This window comes from Globicephala melas, chromosome 9 (assembly GCF_963455315.2).
Source record: "Globicephala melas chromosome 9, mGloMel1.2, whole genome shotgun sequence".
NCBI classification, from domain to species: domain Eukaryota; kingdom Metazoa; phylum Chordata; class Mammalia; order Artiodactyla; family Delphinidae; genus Globicephala; species Globicephala melas.
Window position 1 is genome coordinate 86,447,216 of NC_083322.1, and position 21,514 is coordinate 86,468,729.

At 39.8% G+C, this 21,514-nt stretch overlaps 1 protein-coding gene and 1 long non-coding RNA gene across 3 annotated transcripts in view; one reads left to right on the forward strand and one right to left on the reverse strand.

Annotated features, from left to right (window-relative positions):
• The window catches only part of ORC5 (origin recognition complex subunit 5), a 72,754-nt gene extending 68,950 nt beyond the window's left edge, over positions 1 to 3,804 (reverse strand). For both annotated transcript variants that reach the window (XM_030834333.2, XM_030834332.2), the window contains exon 1: positions 3,655 to 3,804. In XM_030834333.2, the coding sequence (XP_030690193.1) occupies positions 3,655 to 3,726 (72 nt within the window). In that variant the 5' untranslated portion in view covers positions 3,727 to 3,804. The remainder of the gene's footprint in view (positions 1 to 3,654) is intronic.
• A 48-nt stretch (positions 3,805 to 3,852) lies between these two features.
• On the forward strand, positions 3,853 to 21,234 carry LOC132597797 (uncharacterized). Its single transcript, XR_009565128.1, has 3 exons — positions 3,853 to 3,904; positions 16,158 to 16,365; positions 19,990 to 21,234. It is a non-coding gene; the product is annotated as an uncharacterized lncRNA (long non-coding RNA).
• The last annotated feature ends 280 nt before the right edge of the window (positions 21,235 to 21,514 follow it).

Consider the following 21,514-nt stretch of genomic DNA (forward strand, 5'->3'; position numbering starts at 1 on the left):
CAGGACTAGAAAGAATTTCAAGAGTCCTCTGTTCTAAGGAAAACTTACAGGATAATTCTGAATTATGCTTAGATTTACCTTGGCCTAAATGTGTACATTTCATCATTGTTTTCAATGATCAAATCTACACAGCATATATTTCAAAATACATATTCCCAAGATTCTCCTGAAGTACATTATGAGTCAGCAGCCTAGAGAAAAGTAAAAATTGTCAAACACCCCTATATTGGTCTGGTCAATACTACAAATATGTTTCATTCATTCAATGAACACTAATTAGACAGCTGCTAAATGCTGAAAACCATGATGCACTAAAGAGTACAAAAATCAGTTAGAGATAAAACCTGCTTTGGAGGAATTCACATACACTTAAAAAATAATTATAAGAAAATTGGATGATGCAATTTCCGTGAAAAAGTAGAGTCTCTATGATCATCATCTACCACTACAATAGTACAGTTGACGCCTGAACAACACAGGTTTTGAACTGCTTGAGTTCATCTATACGTGGATTTTGTTCAATAAACATATTCGAAACAATTCTGGAGATTTGCAACAATTTGAAAAAACTCACAGATGAACCACGTTGCCTAAACACATAGGAAAAATTAAGTATGCCATGAAGCGTAAAATATATGTAGATAATAGTATATCCTTACAAAGGCATACGGTGAATGATATTTAATATAAAATTAATAATGTGTTAGTTTTCTGTTTTATAACTTGCTCCCAAAGGATTACATTACCATACATACCATATGGTATGTCTGTGCCTCCCAGCCTCTCCCCTCTTTCTCTCCCTCTCCCTTCCTCCCTTCTTCCTACCCCTCCTTCCTTCCTATAATTGGAGAAACTGTGTATTAGTCTATCATCACAGGTAAGTGATTTTTCAAAAAAATGTAACCATGTGTTTACAATACTGTATTATGAATATGACTGGAATACTGTATGCCATGAAACTTTATAAGGGTTCATTCATTAGTATATAGGTAGGCTACCATGAAGGAATTCTATCCATAACAGAAGGCTACCATAAAGCAATTATATCGCTGCTTCTTTGTTATCAACGTATGAATCATTATACCTGTAAATAGATATGAATTTCTTTTTCACATTATCTTTTCATTTTTAATGTCTAGTTAGTAATATGTATAACAAGCCCAGTGTTTTGTATTATTAAGACAATATTGATGTAGATATTGACAGACGATTCATCTTATAAACAAGGTAAACTAACAGTATTGATAAATACAGTATAGTACTATAAATTAGTTCTCTTCCTTATGATTTTCTTAGTAACATTTCGTTTCCTCTAGCTTACTTTATTGTAAGAATACAGAATATAATATATATAACATACAAAATATGTGTTAATTGACTATTTATCGGTAAGGTTATTAGCAGTTAAGTTTGGGGTGAGTCAAAAGTTACACACTGATTTTCAACTCCACAGGGGGTCAGTACCCCCAATTCCCACATTGTTCAAAGGCCAACTGTAGTCACAAACATTTATTACATTCTAGCCACCAAGTTACAAATTTCCTTTTAGCAAGACAAATCAGGAACTCAGATTTATACAGGAAAATACTTTCTAATGGCAAATGCCCATGGCAAGAGCAGCCCAACAGATTAAAAATGGATGTTTCATACAGATTCTTTTCTTAAGTTTATACATAACTCTCTTGTAAATTAACTGGCTCAAAAATTCTGTAACAAGAATTAAACGCATGCTTGCTGAGCATCTCTGCTAATACAATACTATATTTCACCTTGAAAGAGAAGCACAAGATATCCTTCAGGACACTTTTCCAAGCTACACTAAAACTCTCCTTTCCTGGAATCCCACCACACTTACCTGCATCCACTATTTGGTGCTTAATAATATTCCACCTTACATCATCTTTTCTACTGTTAACTAGAACTGTACTGAACTCTTGCACTGTTATTTAACGTTTCACCTTCATAAACCTAACATAAACTGTAATAAGCCAGGATCGGGCACAGTGCCTGGAACAGAGAAGGTGCTTACTAAATATTTATTTGCTGAATACATAAATGAATCTGCTAAGAAATATGAACCAGTTTTTTATAGATCTTTGCATCTCCTACATGCACAGCACCTTACAGAAAAGCGCTATTAAAATTGTTAAATATGACTTCTTCCTGTGATTTACACCAAATTGATATCACTCATCTCTATTTACCAACATTCATTTTCAGGAGGACCACTTCTGTTTGTAGTGATCTGGGTTTGTCTACTCCAGGGAAGGAATGCATAAGGTACAACTAAGAAAATGTTTCAGTGATAATATTGATAACTACAATTAAAAGCATTATAACTGAGCTTCCCTGGTGGTGCAGTGGTTTAGAATCCGCCTGCCAATGCAGGGGACACGGGTTCAAGCCCTGGTCCAGAAAGATCCCACATGCTGCGGAGCAACTAACTGGCCCGTGTGCCACAACTACTGAGCCTGCGCTCCAGAGCCCTCGTGCCACAGCTACTGAAGCCCACGCACCTAGAGCCCCTGCTCTGCAACAAGAGAAGCCACCGCAATGAGAAGCCCCTCACGGCAACAAAGAGTAGCCCCCGCTCGCCGCAACTAGAGAAAGCCTGCGCACAGCAACGAAGACCCAACGCAGTCAAAAATAAATAAATAAAGTTAAAAAAAAAAGACCCAATGCCTTAAAAAAAAAACTGATATTAAAAAAAAAAGCATCATAACTAGAATACTGACTGAGGGTGCAGTCCCTGACCTTAGTTCCCTAACTAATGTGCCCCTTTAGAAGGAGGGTGGTACTTTTCTAATACTTCACAGGCCACCCCAGACTGCCACCCAGGTAGTTGGATGAAAGCAGTACTTATGAAAGCAAACCAGAGGTGTGAGGGAAGAACGTGAGTGTGACCCTAAACTCTCATTTACTCTCCTTACAGATGAGATCCAAGTGTGATCAATTCCAAGTCTAATTAATGAGTCTGAAGCAAAAGGCTCACTAAAGGCCACCAGAATATAATCAAAAACAGATTAAGTATGGAATTGATGAATGCTACCTCCTATGGAAAGGACTCCGCAGCAGTGTTCATCCAGAGGAAACATTTAACCTCTTCTCTTAGGCATCACCTGAACTGCTAGTCAAGAAGCCTAGACTAGACCTCTTCTGTGCTTTAACAACGCTGGAAAAGCCGCTTAAGTTTTAAACCTGAAGCACCGCGTTGGCCCTCACAGGTCTTGACAACTACCCATCCACACAGAACTTACACTAACTACCTCACTGAAACGTGGGGACTCACTTTTGAATAAGTAACACTGGGCAATCACATCTGTTGTATAAAATCCTGTTCAGCTGGGGTAAGAAGCAACTTCGAGTAGCTACTCTGGACTAACACCCTCTCAAAACCGTGGCGTGCGTAAAATATCACGTCCTGGGCCAACGAGCCCTAGTGCAGGCCGGTCCTTCCCGTGCAGTTTAAGAGACCGCTCACAAATTACTTTGGGTGAGGAGTGGGAGAGACCTATAACACCCCCTACCTCAACGCAAAAGACGGTCTACAGCCCCTCAGTCAGAACGAAAATTTAAAAATTGGAACATGTCGCAAGACCACGGAATTGTTTGCCTCCGGGATTTGGAAGAGAAAAGATAGCTGGACTACAATACCTCTCCAAACAGGGACTGCAAGGTGGACACTTGGGACTCGCGACAAAGCACCGTGTTTTCCAGGTGAGGCATGCTGGCGGTTACCAAATCACAGAGCAGCCCGCGGCCTCACCCACGCTCGGGTCTCCGCGCTCTCGCCGGAAACCGGACTCTCGGGCTTGTGGGAGGAGCCAGCGTGGCCGTGCGTCCGCGTGACGTCAGCGCGCAAGAGGAGCGACGGACCCGCCCTAGTCTTCCACAGCCTGAAGCGGTAGGGCTCTGAGCGCCGTAGAGGGGTTTCTGGTGCCCGCTTTGTGGGGTTGGGCGTCTTGGGCTGCGGCGTTTGCCACCCAAAGGTCGAGAGGGGGATGCAGGGATGGGCGAACAGAGAAAGCGCTTGAAGGGGCTAAGGGGGCCCTGTGGGCTCCACTAAGTCGAGAACCTGTGGGTTCGGCTTTTCCGCGTAAAGGCCCCAAATTTAGAAACCGTAAGTGCTGCGGAGCTTTGTCGTGTAGCCCCACCCAGGAGGGGGAGGCGGTCGTGGAGCCGAGGCCCGCCTCCTTACAGGGACCTGAGGAAAGCGGGCTCAGATAACCAATATTCACAAAAGCTGCGGGTTTTTTTCCTGAGGAGGGTGTGGAAAATTGGCGTCCGGTGCAAAAAAAAGACTGATGGAGTCGAATAAACAACTTGGAATTACTAGTCTTACTCCAAGCCTGAAAACAGATCTGGAAATGCCTCTCCCTCCTAATGGGAGGAAGTTCTAGTGTCAGTTTCTGAGGGCAACAAGAGTGAAAAATAATGCTACCTTTAGCACAAGGCTTTCCGTTTATTTGTTCGCGGAACGCGAGCTAGAAACCAGACGCTAGAAGATTCTGGAAATAAACAGATATAGGAGTAGACAGAAATGTATGGTGAAAAGAGGGTTTGGGATCCTGAAGCTGCTGGGTTGGGGCCATTGACTCAACAGAGAGACCTTGGAAGAATCATTGAAACGTTCATTTTGAACTTTAACTTCTTTATCTATAAAAGAGAAATAATAATAGCTGGGTTATTGCTAGGGATAAAAGATTATATACTTAGTGCCTGATGTACATAGATTTAAGTCATGGATATCAGAATCAGAATCTTGTATTTGTGATAGCCAAAAGGATCTTTTGGTAATCGTGGTCTCCTATAACTTATCCGCTAGTCAAAATCATATATTGAAAGCAATTCAACTGCAATTGCCTAAGTACTTTAAGAAAGAATTATAAAGGGTACAATGGCACCATCCATCAAATCTTTTAGTGTTTCTTCCTAAGGGAAGCTAGCCCTTGACCACACTCTCAAGACGGGGTTATACATTCCCATAACACTGTATTTTTATAATATTCAACAAAATTATAAGTAAATTATCTAAATGTTAGTCTCTGTCTCTAGCTGCTTTGTGAGGGCAGGAAACCTTGTCTTCTTCACAGCTCCATTTTCAGTGTATACTGTACTGGCTGGTACATACCTAATAAGCAGTCAGTAAGTAATTATTGACCTGAGAGGAAGTGCCTTACTGCCTGGACAGGTGTAGGGAAGTTTCTCAGAGGAGGGAACTGGGATGCTGAGACTTAAGAATAAGGGTTCAGGGCTTCCCTGGTGGCGCAGTGGTTGAGAGTCCGCCTGCCGATGCTCCGCAACGGGGGAGAACAAAAAGACAAGCTAAAGACATAAAAGGGACAAGTAGGCAATCATATGCCAGGGACTGGCAAGTAATTTTTAAGAATAAACCTAGAGTTGCAGGAGGTCAGGCTGGGGCAAGTGTATGTTATGCTAAGAGGATTGGACCTTATATAGGCTGCAGGGAGCCAATGAAGAATTTTAGGCAAAGAAGCAAATGACAAGACTTGACTTTTAGGAAGTTCCTTTTGGCTACAGCATGGAAAATAGAATCAATTTGACTTGTTAAAAAAAACTATTGCAAAGTTCTAAACAATAAATGATAATGTCCTAAACTAAAACAGTGGGAAACAAGGTGACAGGGAATGGCAATTAAGGTTTATTAAACATAATGTGGCAGGCACTGTGATAGATACATTAGCCCATTTAAACTTTGCAGTATAATAGATTTGCAAACGGAAAAAGTAGCTGAAATTTATCTTACAAGTAGTGTATACCTGAACCTAGGTTTGCTTCACTCCAAAGTCCTAAATCTTTCTACTACATCATACTGGGAAGAAGCTGAATCTGAGAGAGATTTAGAAGTACATTTAATAGAAATCAGTGGCTGCTTAAATGAGATGGAGGGGGAAGTCTTTGAGAGTAACGTTTAGGTTTCTGATTTAGCTGATTTTCGTCTTTGCCAGTAATAAAATCAAAAATAGGAGCAGGCTTATAGATTTGGTGATATCTATACAGGATTTAGTTTTATCTTTAGGACCAAAGTGAGTTTCTCACATTAAATTTAAAGTGTCTACAGGATAACCAGATAGGTCCAGTGGAAATAGAATCTGAAGCTCCCAAAGAGAGTGGCCTAGAGAAGGAGATACAGAAGTTATCACCACATAGGTAGTTGAGCCAGTCCTCTGGATAAGATTACACACAGAGAATACATGTTTGTTACACATTAAACCTGCAAATAATCCTTTAAAAAATGTAATAGTAGTAGATGAAAGTTGTTGCTCAAGTACTGTAAATTATTCTTTCCACAGAAAGAATGTGTCTTCAAAAAATATCCCAATAGTAAAAAGCTCACTGAAATCCTTTACAGCATATTTAATAGCTGTAGTTTGGGGCCAGTTGTATTAGAACTCAAGTTTTAGTTGATGGAAAAAATCAGGAGAACCTACAATCACAAGTAGATTGTTTCACTAGGTTTTCCACTTATCGGAATTAGTTTTATAAACCAAAAATTTGGGTAATACATATAGCGCTAGTTTAAGGAGTATGAGAAAATAATGTGGGAACGGTTTCCTATAGAAAAGAAAAAGTGAACACATCACAAGCCATGCATGACCAATAGTTATGCACGAGGGATGTTTTAAAGAGTCCTGAAAATTGCCAAGTCTATCAATATGAAACATAAGGAGCAAAAAGTATAGTTTTTATGTGTTAAAAGGGTCTTTAACCATAATTTTAATCTTTTAAAGTTAAAACATTAAGCAAATAACATGAAACAACAGGAAAATTTATTTTTTATAACAAAGCTCAAATAACTTGTTTATAAGTGTTTATGAACCAAAAAAAGTAACCTAATGAAGCTAACTTTATTATCTTTATTTTTAATTTTTTAAACAATACCTCTGTGCTCTTTTAATCTTTGGTTACTTATTCTGTAGTTTTTAACTTAATGATTTGTTTACTAAACAAACATAGAAGCTTTAATCCTAAAATACTCGGTGATAAAATGGGCTTTCAAGTTAATTGTTTTTCAATGCCATTTTGAAAGTCAGGTTTACATTGTGAGGTACTGGCATTCCAGGACTAATAAAATATAAATTGTTTAAAAAGTAATCAAACAGAAAGAAAATCTTTAATAATGTTGTGGAACTTAGTCATGGCATCAGATAAACTAGCAGTAAACCCAAATATAGATGGAAAATCTCAAGAAGATTTTATTATAGCAAATTAATCTAATTCTATGAAAGTAATTCCGGTTCATCCCCCTGCTCAAATCCTTCTCATTTCCCCTGCCAGCCAGATCCTCACAATGTACAAGACCCCATAAAACCTGCTCCCCACCTCACCCTTTACTTTGCTCACCTCATGTTTTGCTTCTCCTCCTTAAGCTTGCTCTCTTTCAGCCACACTGGCCTCCTTGCATTCTCTGGGCTATGCTGGGCATGCTCCAGCTTCTTGTGACTCTGCTCTTGCTATTCCTCCTGAAATCCTTTTCTCAATTTTAATTCGCATGGCTCACTCCTGATCTCCTTTAATCTCTGCTCAAATGTCACCTTACTAAAGGAGCCTTCTTTGACCACTTAAGTCTGTGCTGTCCCCCATTCCCCTTTTTTTCTTTATTTTGATTCACAATACTTATTCACAGTACTTGTCATCTACATATTTTACTTGTTATTGTCAGTCTCTCACACTAAAATGTAAGGCCTGTGAGGAGCTCTATCAAAAAAAGTTCCTGGTGCATAGTAGGCGCTCAATAAATATTTATTGAATTAATGAATGACTTCACTTATCCCAAATGACTAGCACGAGCTCTGATACAGATTACGTGTTTAACCACATTTGGTTAATGAAATGAATTACTAAGGAAAAACTACTGAAAAATTAAAACACTAAAAAAACCCCAAAAGTTCTAGTTTTAGTTGCAATGATGATTGTTTTCTGTGTCTTTAAATATGGCATCCCACCCTTATTCAGCAGTCTGATTATTGTAGTTTTAGCTACTTTGAAGACTACCCGAAACCCAAAAGAAAGAATGAAATGGTTGTTGTGCAAAAAATAAATAAGCATATAAATACATAAAATTGGGTTAAAATCCAGGCAATTTACTCTGAAATGAAGTTAACTTTAGGTCTTTTGGACATTTACTCTTAAGGAAGTTTGAATGTGAAGGACCAGCATGGTCTTTAGAAATTGGATAATGTATCCTCAGTACCATGTTAGCCATTTGTGAAAGTCCCCCCAGGTGGATGAGGACATTGTTTAGGGTATTATCTGAAAATAAACCAAATATTGACTTTTTTCTAAAGTAAACATATTTTAATAACATATAAATACTGATTAAATAATAATTACCTATGTTCACATATTCTTATTAGGAGAAAACATGGAGTAGATCTGAAAGCAATGTCATACTTGGGCAGATTGCTGTGTTATTTTATGTACCTTCTCTAACCTTAACTCTAATTCAATCTAAGCATGATGTCCACCTTTCCTGCTCCCTCCATTTACCACCTGGGATAGGCAGAATAATGTCTTCCCAAAGATAGCCACGACCTAATTCCAGGACCTGTGAATATGTTAGATTACATGGCAAAGGGGAATTAGGCTGCAGATGGGAGGAGGTTATCAGCTGACTCTGAGATGGGGAGATTAGACAGTACTTATCTAGGTGGGCCCAGTGCAATTACAGGCATCATTACTAGTCAAAGAGAGAGGCAGAAGAACCAGAGAGATGGCAGTGTGAGACTTGGTCTGACCTTGCTGGCTTAGAAGTGAGAGGAATGGGGACAGGAGCCAAGGAATGCAGGCAGCCTCTAGAAGCTGGAAAAGGGAAAGAAATGGATTCTTCCCCAGACCTTGCAGAAAGGAATGCAGCCCTGCTGAAACCTCGAAATGAGTGAGACTCATTTCAGACTTCCGACCTCCAGAACTGTAAGAAAATAAGTTTGTGTTGTTTTAAGCGACAAAGTGTGTGGTGATTTGTTACAGCAGCAAAAGAAAACTAACCCTACCTATTATATGAGAGTTCATTCTGATCTTTTTGCTAGGATAAAAATTTATATGTACTCCAGTGATTAGTACATTCGGCCCTCTGGATCTGCAGGTTCCACATCCGTGTATTCAACCAAGCTCAGATTGAAAATATTCAAAAAAAAAAAAGGGCTTCCCTGGTGCCACAGTGGTTGAGAGTCCGCCTGCCAATGCAGTGGACACGGGTTCGTGCCCCGGTCCGGGAGGATCCCACATGCCGCAGAGCGGCTGTGCCCGTGAGCCATGGCCGCTGAGCCTGCGCGTCCGGAGCCTGTGCTCCGCGAGGCCACGGCAGTGAGAGGCCCGCGTACTGCAAAAAAAAAAAAAAAAAAATTCCAGAAATTTCCAAAAAGCAAAACTTGAATTTTCCAGTCTCTGGCAGCTATTTACACAGCGTTTACATTGTATTAGATATTATAAGTAATCTAGAGGTAATTCAAAATATATGGGAGGATGTGCATCGGTTATATGCAAATACCACGCCATTTTATATAAGAGACTTGAGCATCTGTGGAACTAATCCCATGAATTCTGACGGACTACTGTACTCGTATTGATTAGTTTCCATAGTAATCATGTTTGGAAACAACCCAGGGATATTACGTGACTAAAATGGATACTTCTCCCTTTCATCAAAAGTGAGGGCCATAATACAGTATACTCTGAAGTATAATAACTTTTTTATTGCATCAAAATTATTGAACAGCTCTATTAAAATTACACCAAAATATAAAATGCAAAAAATGGTGGAAATTCAAGGAAGAGTTGACAAATCCACTACTACAGCAGGGGATTTCAACAGAGTCTCTGTAAATTACTGTTAGGTTAAGAAGACAAAAATTGTAAGGATATAGGAGATTTGAAAAAAAACATAATTAACAGGCTTGATTTACCACATAGACATCTTTCTAAGCACATGCAGAACATTTACTTAAGTTGACCACCATGTACAAGGGTATAAAACAAGTCTAAACAAATTTTAAAGGATTGGTATCATAAAAATCATATTTCTCAATATAGATGTCAGCAATCAAAATAGATGTCAGTACTTAAAAGATAAAAAATTCATAGGTTTGAGAATTCAAAAACATGCTTTTAAATAACTCAAGTTAAAGAAGAAATATCATATTTTTAAAAATATTTAATACTGAGTGATAACAAAAATAGCACATGTCAAAACTTGTAGAACGCAGTGAAAGCTGTACTAAGAAGGAAATGGAGCCTTAAAAGCTGGAAATTAATGCTGAATTCAACTTAAGTAGTAAGACTTAAGAATAAACAAAAAGTGTAGGAAGAAGGAGAAATAAAGATAAAAACAAAACTTATTAAATAGGCAACAAATATCAAATAGGGAGAATCAATAAAGCCAAAATTTTGGTTTTGAAAAAAGTTAACATACCAGAGGTACAAATTAATAATAAGTGGGAAAGTTTTCATAAATAAGTATACAGCTAAAATTACAAAGAAAATACTATCGACAAACTTTATGCTAATAAATTTAGTTCTATGGTCTGAATGTTTGTGTCCCCCTGCCCACATCCCATCACCAAATTCATGTGTTGAAATCCAAATGCCCAATGTGATGGTGTTAGGAGGTGGAGCCTTTGGGAGATGCTTAGGACATGAGGGTGGAGCCCGCATTTTGGGATTAGTGCTCTTATAAAAGAGGCCCCACAGAGATCTGCAGCTCCTTCCTGTGCACCTGCAATTCCGAGTTGGTCTCTCTACACATCCTTGCCTCTGCTCCAGAGACAGAATGCTGCTTTTTGTGACTTGGTACTTGCTTGTCTGCCTGGAGGATGGTGGAGTATCCTCTGTTGTCCATTTCTGCTTCAGGCTTAGGCGGGCCATGAACCTCAGGAGTGGTTTTTTTCTCAATAAACCTGTCCTCCCCATAGCAGCTAAACTCTGCGGTGTGTCTTTGGGGGATCTTGTGTGGGAGAGTATTTCCTGCTCCATTTCTAGGAGTAGAGGGGTTTTCCTTTCATCCTTCTCCAGCTGTAGTTTTAGCTTTTCACATGCACCGTGAAGGTGACAGGGTTTGCTGCCTTTCTTCCAAAGGCTTAAAACTTTTGTTTTATACAGAACAAGGGTCCAGGCAGTGCTTTTTTTCAGTTCCTAATGCCCAACATTTCTCAAAGTTCATTTTCCAAAGGAGAGGTGGCCACTTCCTTTCCTGTAGGTTGCACCTCCAAGGGAGGCTTTCTCTGCTCTGCCCCCCATCTTCCTGGTGGGCATCCAGTAGGGGTCTGTGGAGATGAGCCTGTGAGTGAGTGTGAACTCCCCTTGTGTCTGTGGCTCTACGTTAGTCACAGTCAGCCTTTAACAAATTATTTAAAATTTTAGCTGAATGTTTTTGCCTGCTTGTATGACACCTATCTTACCCCCACCTCCTATTTTGCCACAGGTGAGTCAGGGCTCCCATCCCATCTCTCCTTGGAGGAGCCTGTCTTTCCTGTTGCCAGGCTACTTGGTTTCCCTGTGATCTTAGCTCTCTGATGGGTTACAGAAAAATTATTTTTTTAGTTTATCCTGCTTTTTTTGTTGTTAGGGTCTTTCCATATATTATGCTCTTTCCATAATTTTACAGTCTAGATAGTAGAGTGGAACTCAACTAGTTTTTTTTAAAATCCAAGCTCACGTATGTTCTCTCATCTCATTTTCCTTTTAACTCACCCTTCCTGCCCTTGGTTTGAACCTTCCATCTGAAAGCACTTTCATCATTGACTTAGGCTGCGTCTTCTAGGAAACCAAATCTAACACATCTGCCTATCTTAAGTGCAAGCCCCAATGCTATGAAACTCCCCCAATTTTCTCAACAAAATTTTCTAATCTCTCAAGTCTCACAGGATTTATCATTTACACTTGTTATAGCCCCTAAAACTTTCAACCTTGTATTATGAATATTCGTGCCTATGGTTTTTCAGGCACCAATTGGATGAAAATACCCAGATTCATTTATTAATTCCTTCATTCATTAGTCTAGCATTTATTGAGGACCTATCCCCAGAGTTCTGGAGGAATGAAGTGTGACCAAAAGAGACATTGTACCCATCCTTGTGAAAATTGGAATCTAGCAGGGAAGACAGGCAGTGAAGATGTATTGATTTGGCCAAAAAGTTCCTTTGGGTTTTAAGTAAAAAGACACATTTTTCATTTTCACCAAGAACTTTATTGAACAACGTATTCATGGTTTTGTTCCACTACCTTCTGCCATTTTTCAGGCAACTTCATAATTCCATCTTCCCAAAACGTTTTTCTTTAAATTAATTAATTAATTTTTAGCTGCATTGGGTCTTCATTGTTGCGCATGGGCTTTCTAGTTGCAGCGAGCGGGAGCTACTCTTCATTGCGGTTCACAGGCTTCTCATTGCAGTGGCTTCTCTTTGTTGCGGAGCACGGGCTCTAGGTACACGGGCTTCAGTAGTCGTGGCATGCAGGCTCAGTAGTTGTGGCACACGGGCTTAGCTGCTCCGCAGCATGTGGGATCTTCCTGGACCAGGGCTCGAACCTGTGTCCGCTGCACTGGCAGGTGGATTCCTAACCACTGTGCCACCAGGGAAGTCCCTTCCCAAAACTTTTTATCTTTTTGAGCAAAGAACTGTTCCAGGTGCCTTTTACAGTCTTCCAGGGAATTGAAAGTTTTTCAGTTAAGAGAATTTTCTAAAGACCAAAATAAATGGAAATCCGAATCCATTGTCTGGTGAATATGGAGGATGAATCAGAACTTCCCAGCAAAGCTATAAGAGTTTTTGCCTGGTCATCAAAGAAACATGTGGTCTTGCGTTATCCTGATGGAAGATTATGCTTTTTCTGTTGACTAATTTCGGACGCTTTTTTTCAAGTGCTGCTTTCAGTTCGTCACACTGGGAGCAGTACTTTGCTCAATTGTTTGGTTTTCCGGAAGGACCTCTTAATAGAGAACTCCCTTCCAATCTCGCCATATACACAACACCACCTTCTTCGGAAGACTGGCCTTTGGTGTGGTTGGTGGTGGTTCATTTAACTTGCCCCACATTCTCTCCCGTTCCACATTATTGTACAGTATCTACTTTTCATGGCCCATCCCAATTTAAAAAAAAAAAAAAAAAAAAGAACGTTTTCATCACTTTTAAGTAGAGAATCGCATGCAGAAATACCGTCAAGAGAGTTTTTTTCGCTTAACTTATGTGGAACCCAAACATCAAAGCAATTAACATAATAACCAAGCTGGTGCAAATGATTTTCAATGCTTCATTTGGATACTTTGAGTACGTCAGCTATCTCCCGCGTGGTACAACGTTGATTGTTCTCAATTAATGTCTCAGTTTGATGGCTTCAACTTCAAGTGGTCTACCAGACCGTGGAGCATCATCCAGCGAGAAATCTCCAGCAAGAAACTTCGCAAACCACTTCTGACACATTCGATCAGTCATAGCACCTTCTCCGTACACTGCACAACTCTTCCTTCTCCGTACACTGCACAACTCTTTTTTTTGCGTTTCAGTTGCGTTTTTACCTTTCTTAAAATAATAAATCATAATATGCCGAAAATGTTGCTTTTTTCTTCCATCTTCAATATTAAAATGGCTACACAAAAATTCACCAATTTTGATAAGTTTTTTCAAAATGCACACTGTCACATGACAGCTGTCACAATACAATCTAAGAAAATTGTTTTGAATGAAGGTAAAGACAACTAAGCTCAAGTAGAGCCATCTTATGGAAAAACCGGACGATCTTTTTGGCCAACACAATAATTAGGTTACTGCATGCTACAAATGCCATCTTATTAAATAACAATATTAATATAAATACTTACAAAATGAATAAATGAGTAGTTGAATAAATGTGTTAGTAATAACCCCTTCTCCACAATTTTTTCCCTCTTCTTTATATTACATTTAGCCTAAAATATAATGTGTCTTATGATTCCTGTCACATTATTGAGAATTTCACTGTATATAGCCCCAGGGAATATATTTCACAAAACTTTTTCTTTGATAAATGGCCAAAAAGTACCTCTTTGTAAGTGTTGGGTTTTCATTACAGGACCACAGTTTTCAGTGCTTCATACTCTCTGAGAGCTACTAACATATATTAGAAGTCTTTTTTAATGTTCCACTGAATAGGACCAATATTTTGAAATTCACATTTACTCAAATTCATTTCAATGACATAATTTGAAAAATTATGCCACAAAGGAGAAAGAAAGTAATAAGGATATGTAATGAAACTATATTCAAAAGTAATTTATGTCATGAAATATAAGAAAATCCAATATCAGTGTGAAATTAAATCAATATTAAATTGAAAAAGCAATTCAGTTACTTTTCCACTGCAATAGCCAGATCCGTTATTTTTACATTACTTTTTATTAAACTTTCAATATTGCATTTCTGAGGAAAATTTATTGGATAGGCTAATTTAACACTTCTGAAAAGACATTATATTTACTTTTACTAGTGGATATTCATGATTACATTCTTATTCACAAGGCAAATAATGAAGCATAGGCTCTAGAGTTAAACAGACTTGAGTTAGCACTTGGCTCCAACACTTGTTAACTGTGACCTTAGGCATATTACTTTTCTAAGCCTTTTTTCCTCTCATCTGTAAAGTGGGGGGAAATAAAACCTACCTTACAAGGTTGACATCTCTGTATCTCCAGGATGAGTTGATCCCCACTCATATTGAATTTCCCCAACAGCCTAACTGTCCTTCATTACAATGCAAGCACCACAATGTAAGGCAGAGATATTGCTGTCTTGTTCAATACGGTGGTATCTCCAGCTCCTAGAATAATGACTAGCATGTATAAGGTGCTCAGCTAGTATTCATCAATTAAATGCATGTGATGTGTTTAACACAGTGCCAAGCACATGGAAAATACCCAATAAATATCATTATGACTGTAATTATCTTGTTGATTAATTAGCCTGACCAAAACCACATTTATCTTTCCCTGCTGCTCCCATAGTTGTTCCATCTCAGTAAATCGGCATTACATTTTTTTGGTTGCTTAGGCCAACAATTTTGAAATCATATTTATTTTTCTTTTTTCTTAATACCTCACAAATCCATCATAAATCTTGGCTCTATCTTCAAAATATTGTTGGGAGTCACTCCTCCATGGGTCTCTCAAATTTCTGTATGTCTTATGAGCAAGACACTGACTGCCCTTTTTTCAGGACTATCTCCTCCAGGATGTTTAGCCAGTAAACAGCTTTGGAAGGTATAGTGTCTCTCTCTGGAGCAAAGGGGCAGCCAAGCTTTCTGTCCAGTATGATAAAGATAATACCTCTCTCAGGAGTAAAGTGCAGGCATGTTTACTACTCATTATAAAAGATCCAGGTTCTCCAAGCTCAGGGTTTCCTTTCATGTAACCCACTGCATGGGTCTGTGGATATTGGGGCTTGGGCCACTCACACAAAAATGCTGTGATTAGGACATAGCATCAAAAGTGCACATCATGGAAGGCTTCCTAGAGAAAATGACATGATATAAATGCTGAAATATAAGTAGGAGTTAGCCAGTTGGATTAGAAGAACGTGTAAAGGTCCAGTGTTAGAAAGAGCATGAAAATATTAGAAAAGCCGCAGATGTTTCAGCGGAGCCAGAGTGTTGTGTACAAGGTAGAGAGAAGGAAATGGAGGAGGAAGGCTAGGGGAGCATATAAAAATAATTTGAAGAGGTAAGAGTGTCCTGGGTATAAAAGGTCATGTATGCCATAACATGGAGTTTAGACATAATCTTGAAGATTATAGGGAACCATTGAAGGATTTTGAGCATGGATCTTTGCATCTTGGAAAGATCACAGTGGCAGCAGTATTGAGAACATTAAACAGGCAAGATTGGAAACACAGAGACCTTTTAAATCTCTGATTTAATAAACTGGCTTAGAGTTTTTGTGAAATTTAAATAGGGAATGGCAGAAGCAGGGTCAGATAAAGATTCAAATCTTGCAAAAGTTGTGATGTTTTCAAGTTTCCCCCTGTGTACTTCAAAGAAAAGCTATATTAAACCATAAAAATATTTGAAAGGAAATTCAGTTATGTTCTGATATTGTCTTATGTTGAATATAATCTTTTTTTGATATGTCAAATATTTTTTCTAATTTATTTTCCTTTTAAAAAAAATTCCAGGGCTTCCCTGGTGGCACAGTGGTTGAGAGTCCGCTTGCCGATGCAGGGGACACGGGTTCGTGCCCCGGTCCGGGAAGATCCCACGTGCCGCGGAGTGGCTGGGCCCGTGAGCCATGGCCGCTGAGCCTGCGCGTCCGGAGCCTATGCTCCGCAACGGGAGAGGCCACAACAGTGAGAGGCCCGCATACCGCAAAAAAAAAAATTCCAGGTATTTTAGAGAAATTATTGGTCAAATATCAAGGGAGACTTCCTCCTACTTGTCAGGATGTAAATTAATTACCTAGTTTGAAAGACTCAGAACATTGTGACAGAAATCAAAGAGTTCTTTACTTAAAAAAGGCTTTTTTTCATTTCTCTTTAACATTTTCTTTAAATAATAACCATGTATTATCTACACACTTGTTTCTCAGTTCTCTACTGGTGAGATTTCTCTCTTGGAACTGTCTCATAGTTTTATTAATGAATGCCTCTCCTGTCACAGAAATAGCTGATAAAATGATGCCCGTTTACAGTTAAACTCTGGACCTGATCTGGTCACTGATTCCCTGGGTTGGGGCAGGTGCATTCAAATGAAGTGCCTCTCTCTTTTATATCTGAGATGATTGACAGTGAGAATGTCTGAGTACAACTTTTCCTTTCTTAATTTGGAGCACTGAAAGGTGGGCTTCCTCTATTTTTTACTAAAAATTTACTAAAAATATTACAAAGTAACAAGTATGTAAAAATTCCCATGGCTGAGAAAGATAAGGTTTTGAAGAGCATCTAATATTTTAATATCTTACCCTTGCAGTAACATATCAATTGTTTCTTGGGAACAGGGCAGGGCAGATCTTTGTCTTCTGGTGTCCTTTCATCAAGTTCATCTTTTTCTCAGATGAGGGTAGAGTTCTTAAACGACAAATAGCCAAGAGTCTTGGCTGGCAAGGTGAGAGTTTCTGAGGGCTCCCTGGGACCCCATACTCTGTTAGTGCCGTGATCCTGTGATGAAGTTAGATAATCCAACATCAGGAAAAGGATATGAAGAGAAATACAGATTAGAGAGCTATTCAGATGGTAGAATTGACAGGTTTGTTTGGTTAAAGAGAGGGAAAAGACAACAATGCCTGTCAGGATGCAGGTAGTGGCCATCACTGAGGTGAGAAATACTGGGGGAAGGGGTTTGGGGAGGACAGAGAAGATGAGTTCTGTTCTGGGCAGGCAGAGTTTGAGGAGCCTGAAAGACATCCAGATGGTCATGCGCAGTTGGCTCAATGGTTCTGGAGTTTAGAAAACCACTTGAGCTAAACACTCAGATTTGAGAGTCATTAACGTCTAAATGGCAGTTAAATTCACGTATTAAGTGAAGTCATTCAAGGAGCATGGATAAAATAAGACTAAAGAAGGGGAACATGTATGTCTAAAAACTATCTACATTCAGAAGTGAGCAAACAGAACAGATTAACAGATTGAGAAGGCAGCCAGAGAGAGCACAGGAAAATTAGGAGTGAGGAAAGAGATGTCATGAAACTAAGAAAGGTTCACAAAAGAGAATAATCAGCAGTGCCAAATGCTCCGGAGGTCAAATGAAAAACACACAGCATGTATGATATCATATATGCTGCTCTATAGACTACGTTTTTCCTTACAAGATGCTGCAAAGATTTTTTTTTCATTTCAATAACTGAAGATCTGCACTGTAAATTTAAATAGCTACATGTAGCTGCTACATAGAATTCAATTGAATGGGTGCACCATAATTTAGCCAATCACCAAATGAACCTTAAAATTTTCCCAATTTTTGCTTTTATAAAAATTGTTATGAATACCTTTGTATATACATCTTGACATGCATTCACATATTTCCCTATGTTAAAATCCTAGAATTGGAATTATTAGGTTGTCACCCATACCAGCCCCTGAGAGCTGATCCTTGCCTTGATTTTTCTGTGTTTGTTACAAAAGCACCTGGTATTTGACAGAGATGTTTTGCAGCTGTGCTTTAAGAGATAGGCATGGTCAACCGCCCTGAACTGGCTCTGACTTGACCACAGGAAAGTACTTGCGCAAAGGAGAACTAGGTGTGGCTAAAGGTTACCTACGCTTCATTACTATGCTAACATTTCTGCTCAACGGGGGGATCTGTACTCTGCTAGGCCTTAAGAAGTGTGTGCAAAGAAGCATGTAGGACTGCAAATGCCCCAGCTGCTCCTGGAAATGTCTACCCCTTTCCTAGAGCCCTTATGACATCTTCCTCCCTTAAAATTCCCTTACTCCCTTCCGTACCAGGAGAAGGTGTTTTTAGAGCACAAGCTCTCCCTTCACCATTCCTTAATCAATGAATAAAGTTATTGCTGTGCTATACCGAACCTGGTTTCATTTGATTGGCATTTGTGACTCCAGGCAAAGAATCCATTGAGGGGTCACCGACCCCTTGGGGATCAGTAACACAGTCAAAATATCTACAGATTATTTACCAAATTGCCTTCCAGTAATTTGCTCCAATTAGCTAAACTTAGGATTTCTGAATTAAACCAGGGAGACTGGAAAGGGGTGGGTAGTCACAAGCTAGTAATGCCACCTGATTCTGGGCAAAAGGAAATGAACATCCTCTCTAGAGAAAAGCGCCTACGGACAGAGTCTCCAAGGGTGAAGATCTACCAATCCTAGGGCCTGCTGCTGCAGGATAAATTGCTGCACTGGCCAAATAGGAGGCAGCAGGCATGCCCTCCCCATTCTTGAACAGTATGCGGGAAGCCGAGGCACATTCTCCGAGCCTGAGGCTGCACCATCTGGAGTCAGCAGGCCAATTTAGGAAAATCCCTCATTTGAGTGCCTGGATTGTCAAGGAATGGTGTGTTTCTGGCTCTGGGCAGGTATTTGCAGGCAGCTGCAGCTGTAGGGTAGGGAAGAAAGCCAGAAGACTTGATAGAAAAACAAGTTGCCCTGGGGCTGCGTAAATGGGAAAGAGAAAAAAATAGAGCAGTTTTTAGGGAAAGAAGCCCTCCTAGAAGGTCAGCAAAGAAGGAAGAAAGCCTTGAAGAAGACAATGAGGTAGAAGGCCCTGGGGATGGGAAATTTGATTCCCTCTAGGGATCAGGACCTTTGAACTTGCCATCCAAATGCACAGCCTCCCAGTCAAAGAAGGTGAGGGTGACCAACCCACGCCTCTACCCAACCACCCACCCAGCTCTAGGGCCGCCCTGCAAATCCGGGCCAGTCCAGAGCCAGAGGATCACCTTGCTGGTTCGGACTGTTAGGACTAGAGGAGGATGAGGGTGGGGCTTGGTCATCTATGCCCTCCCACCGTGACCCCTGGGGTTGCTGATGCTGAGGGTAAGGGGGCAGGTAGTACTCCACTTACCGCACTTAGTTTGTGGATTTTTTGCTAAACCATGAGAGTTCATCACATTGCCGCGCTGATGGCTTTTACAGTGGAGGGCCAAGTCTAACCAGAACGCAGTCCGAAATGGGCAAGAGTGGGTCGGACATTAAGCGAGCAGTCTCTGCCCTTGGCCACTCTGCCCTGGCAGAAACCCTGGTTACCAGGGAAAGAGGGCCACAGAGGATGGCTGGAAGGAAGGACGATTCAGACAGATACCAATGGCTTCAGCTAGCTCTGCAGCTACTCGCCTCTGCCTCTAGATGTCGCCCTTGGAGTCAGAATAATAACTCCTGGATTCCCTGAGAATGTCGGACTCCAACAATAGGACATGGAATCTATTGTACCTTGCTCCTCAGGGGGGATGAGAAACCCTGACTGATTGAACTTAGAGACACATCCCACCCCGAAACTGAAGGGCTGTAAGGTGGGAGTGAGTGGCAAATAACTGCTCTCTCTTTCTTCCTGTCTCAGATATGTAGGAGACCAGAGGTTAGCAACTGGAATTATGCTACAGTAACTGAATCATCAGAGACTGAGACTTCTGAGACTCCAGAAGTCTCTTTGTTGCCTGGACAATAAACTAGTTTGGGTCAGGAGCTACCTCCAATCCCCAAAGAAGGTGCTGCAACTTCTTATTGACCCCAAGACCTCCAAGGTGCTGGACAGCTGAGTTTCCCAGAAAACTCTCTCTAAATAGCGGATACCTGCATCATTACTTCCTGGAAACTAAGTCATCTGTGTTTGCCCCACTGAGATTATTCTCATGCTTGCTCAATAAAAAAAGGAGAGGGGATGAAGGGGGTGTCTCTTCACACCCACAGAGCCCACAGAGATGTAGATCTCTATGCGGTGGAGGAAGAATTGAGACGCTCAGGTTCTTGCTTGGTATCCTTGGCTTGTGAGTGTCCCCCCAGTGAAAGCTGTTTCTTATCACGTGATACTGCAGAATTCACCATTATCTACTTTACCACACTGTGGAAAAGCAAAAACAAACAAAAGATCATAAAAACAGCCGGAGAGAAGTCTAACAAGAAATCACAAACAAACTGACAGCAGACTTCCTACTCAACAATGAATACCAGGAGAGGAAGAATATTTCCGAGAGCTTAGAGAAAATATCTATCTCAAATTGTGTGCCAAGAAAACCTTCTTTCACGAATGAGAGAAAAATAAATTTCTCTTGATAAGTAGACACTTAGAGAGTTTGTCACCAATGGATCTATACTTAAATTACACATAAAAGCTGTACTTCAAAAAGAAGGAAAATTATATCAGAAGGAAGGTCTGAAAATGCAAGGAGCAATGGTGAGGAAAGAAAGTGGTAAACATAGCTGAATCTAAAACACTGTCTGCAAAAAAATAATAATAGTAATAATGTCTAATTTAAGGGTATTAGAAAAAGACAACTAAAACATGGGACAAGAATGACATGCAAGGTGGCAGGGAGTTGACAGGAATCTAAGTGTTCCAAAGACCTTTTTCAGAGGGGAGTAAAGTTAACATATTAACTTTAGACTTCAACATATGTTGTTCTTTAAATATATTGCTTTCTATAAATCGCGTCTTAACTTCTTTCCAAAAGGAAAAATAAAATGTACATCTGAAAACTTAGGAAGTGTATAAAGTGAAAATGTCTCCTTAATTCTGTCATTTATGCTCTCCACATGGAATTTTTTGATTACACATGCACACACACATGCACACACACATGCACACAAGCACAATCAATTTTTTATTTTATTTTTTATTGAGGTATAGTTAACTTACAATATTAGTTTCAGGTGCACAGCATAGTGATTCAAAATTTTTATAGATTATACTCCATTCATAGTTATTATAAAATATTAGCTATATTCCCTGTGCTATAAAATATAACCTTGTAGCTTATATATTGTATACATAATAGTTTATACCTCTTAATCCCCTACCACATCTTGTCTCTTCCTCCTTCCCTCTACCCACAGTAATCACTAGTTTGTTCTCTATATCTGTAAGT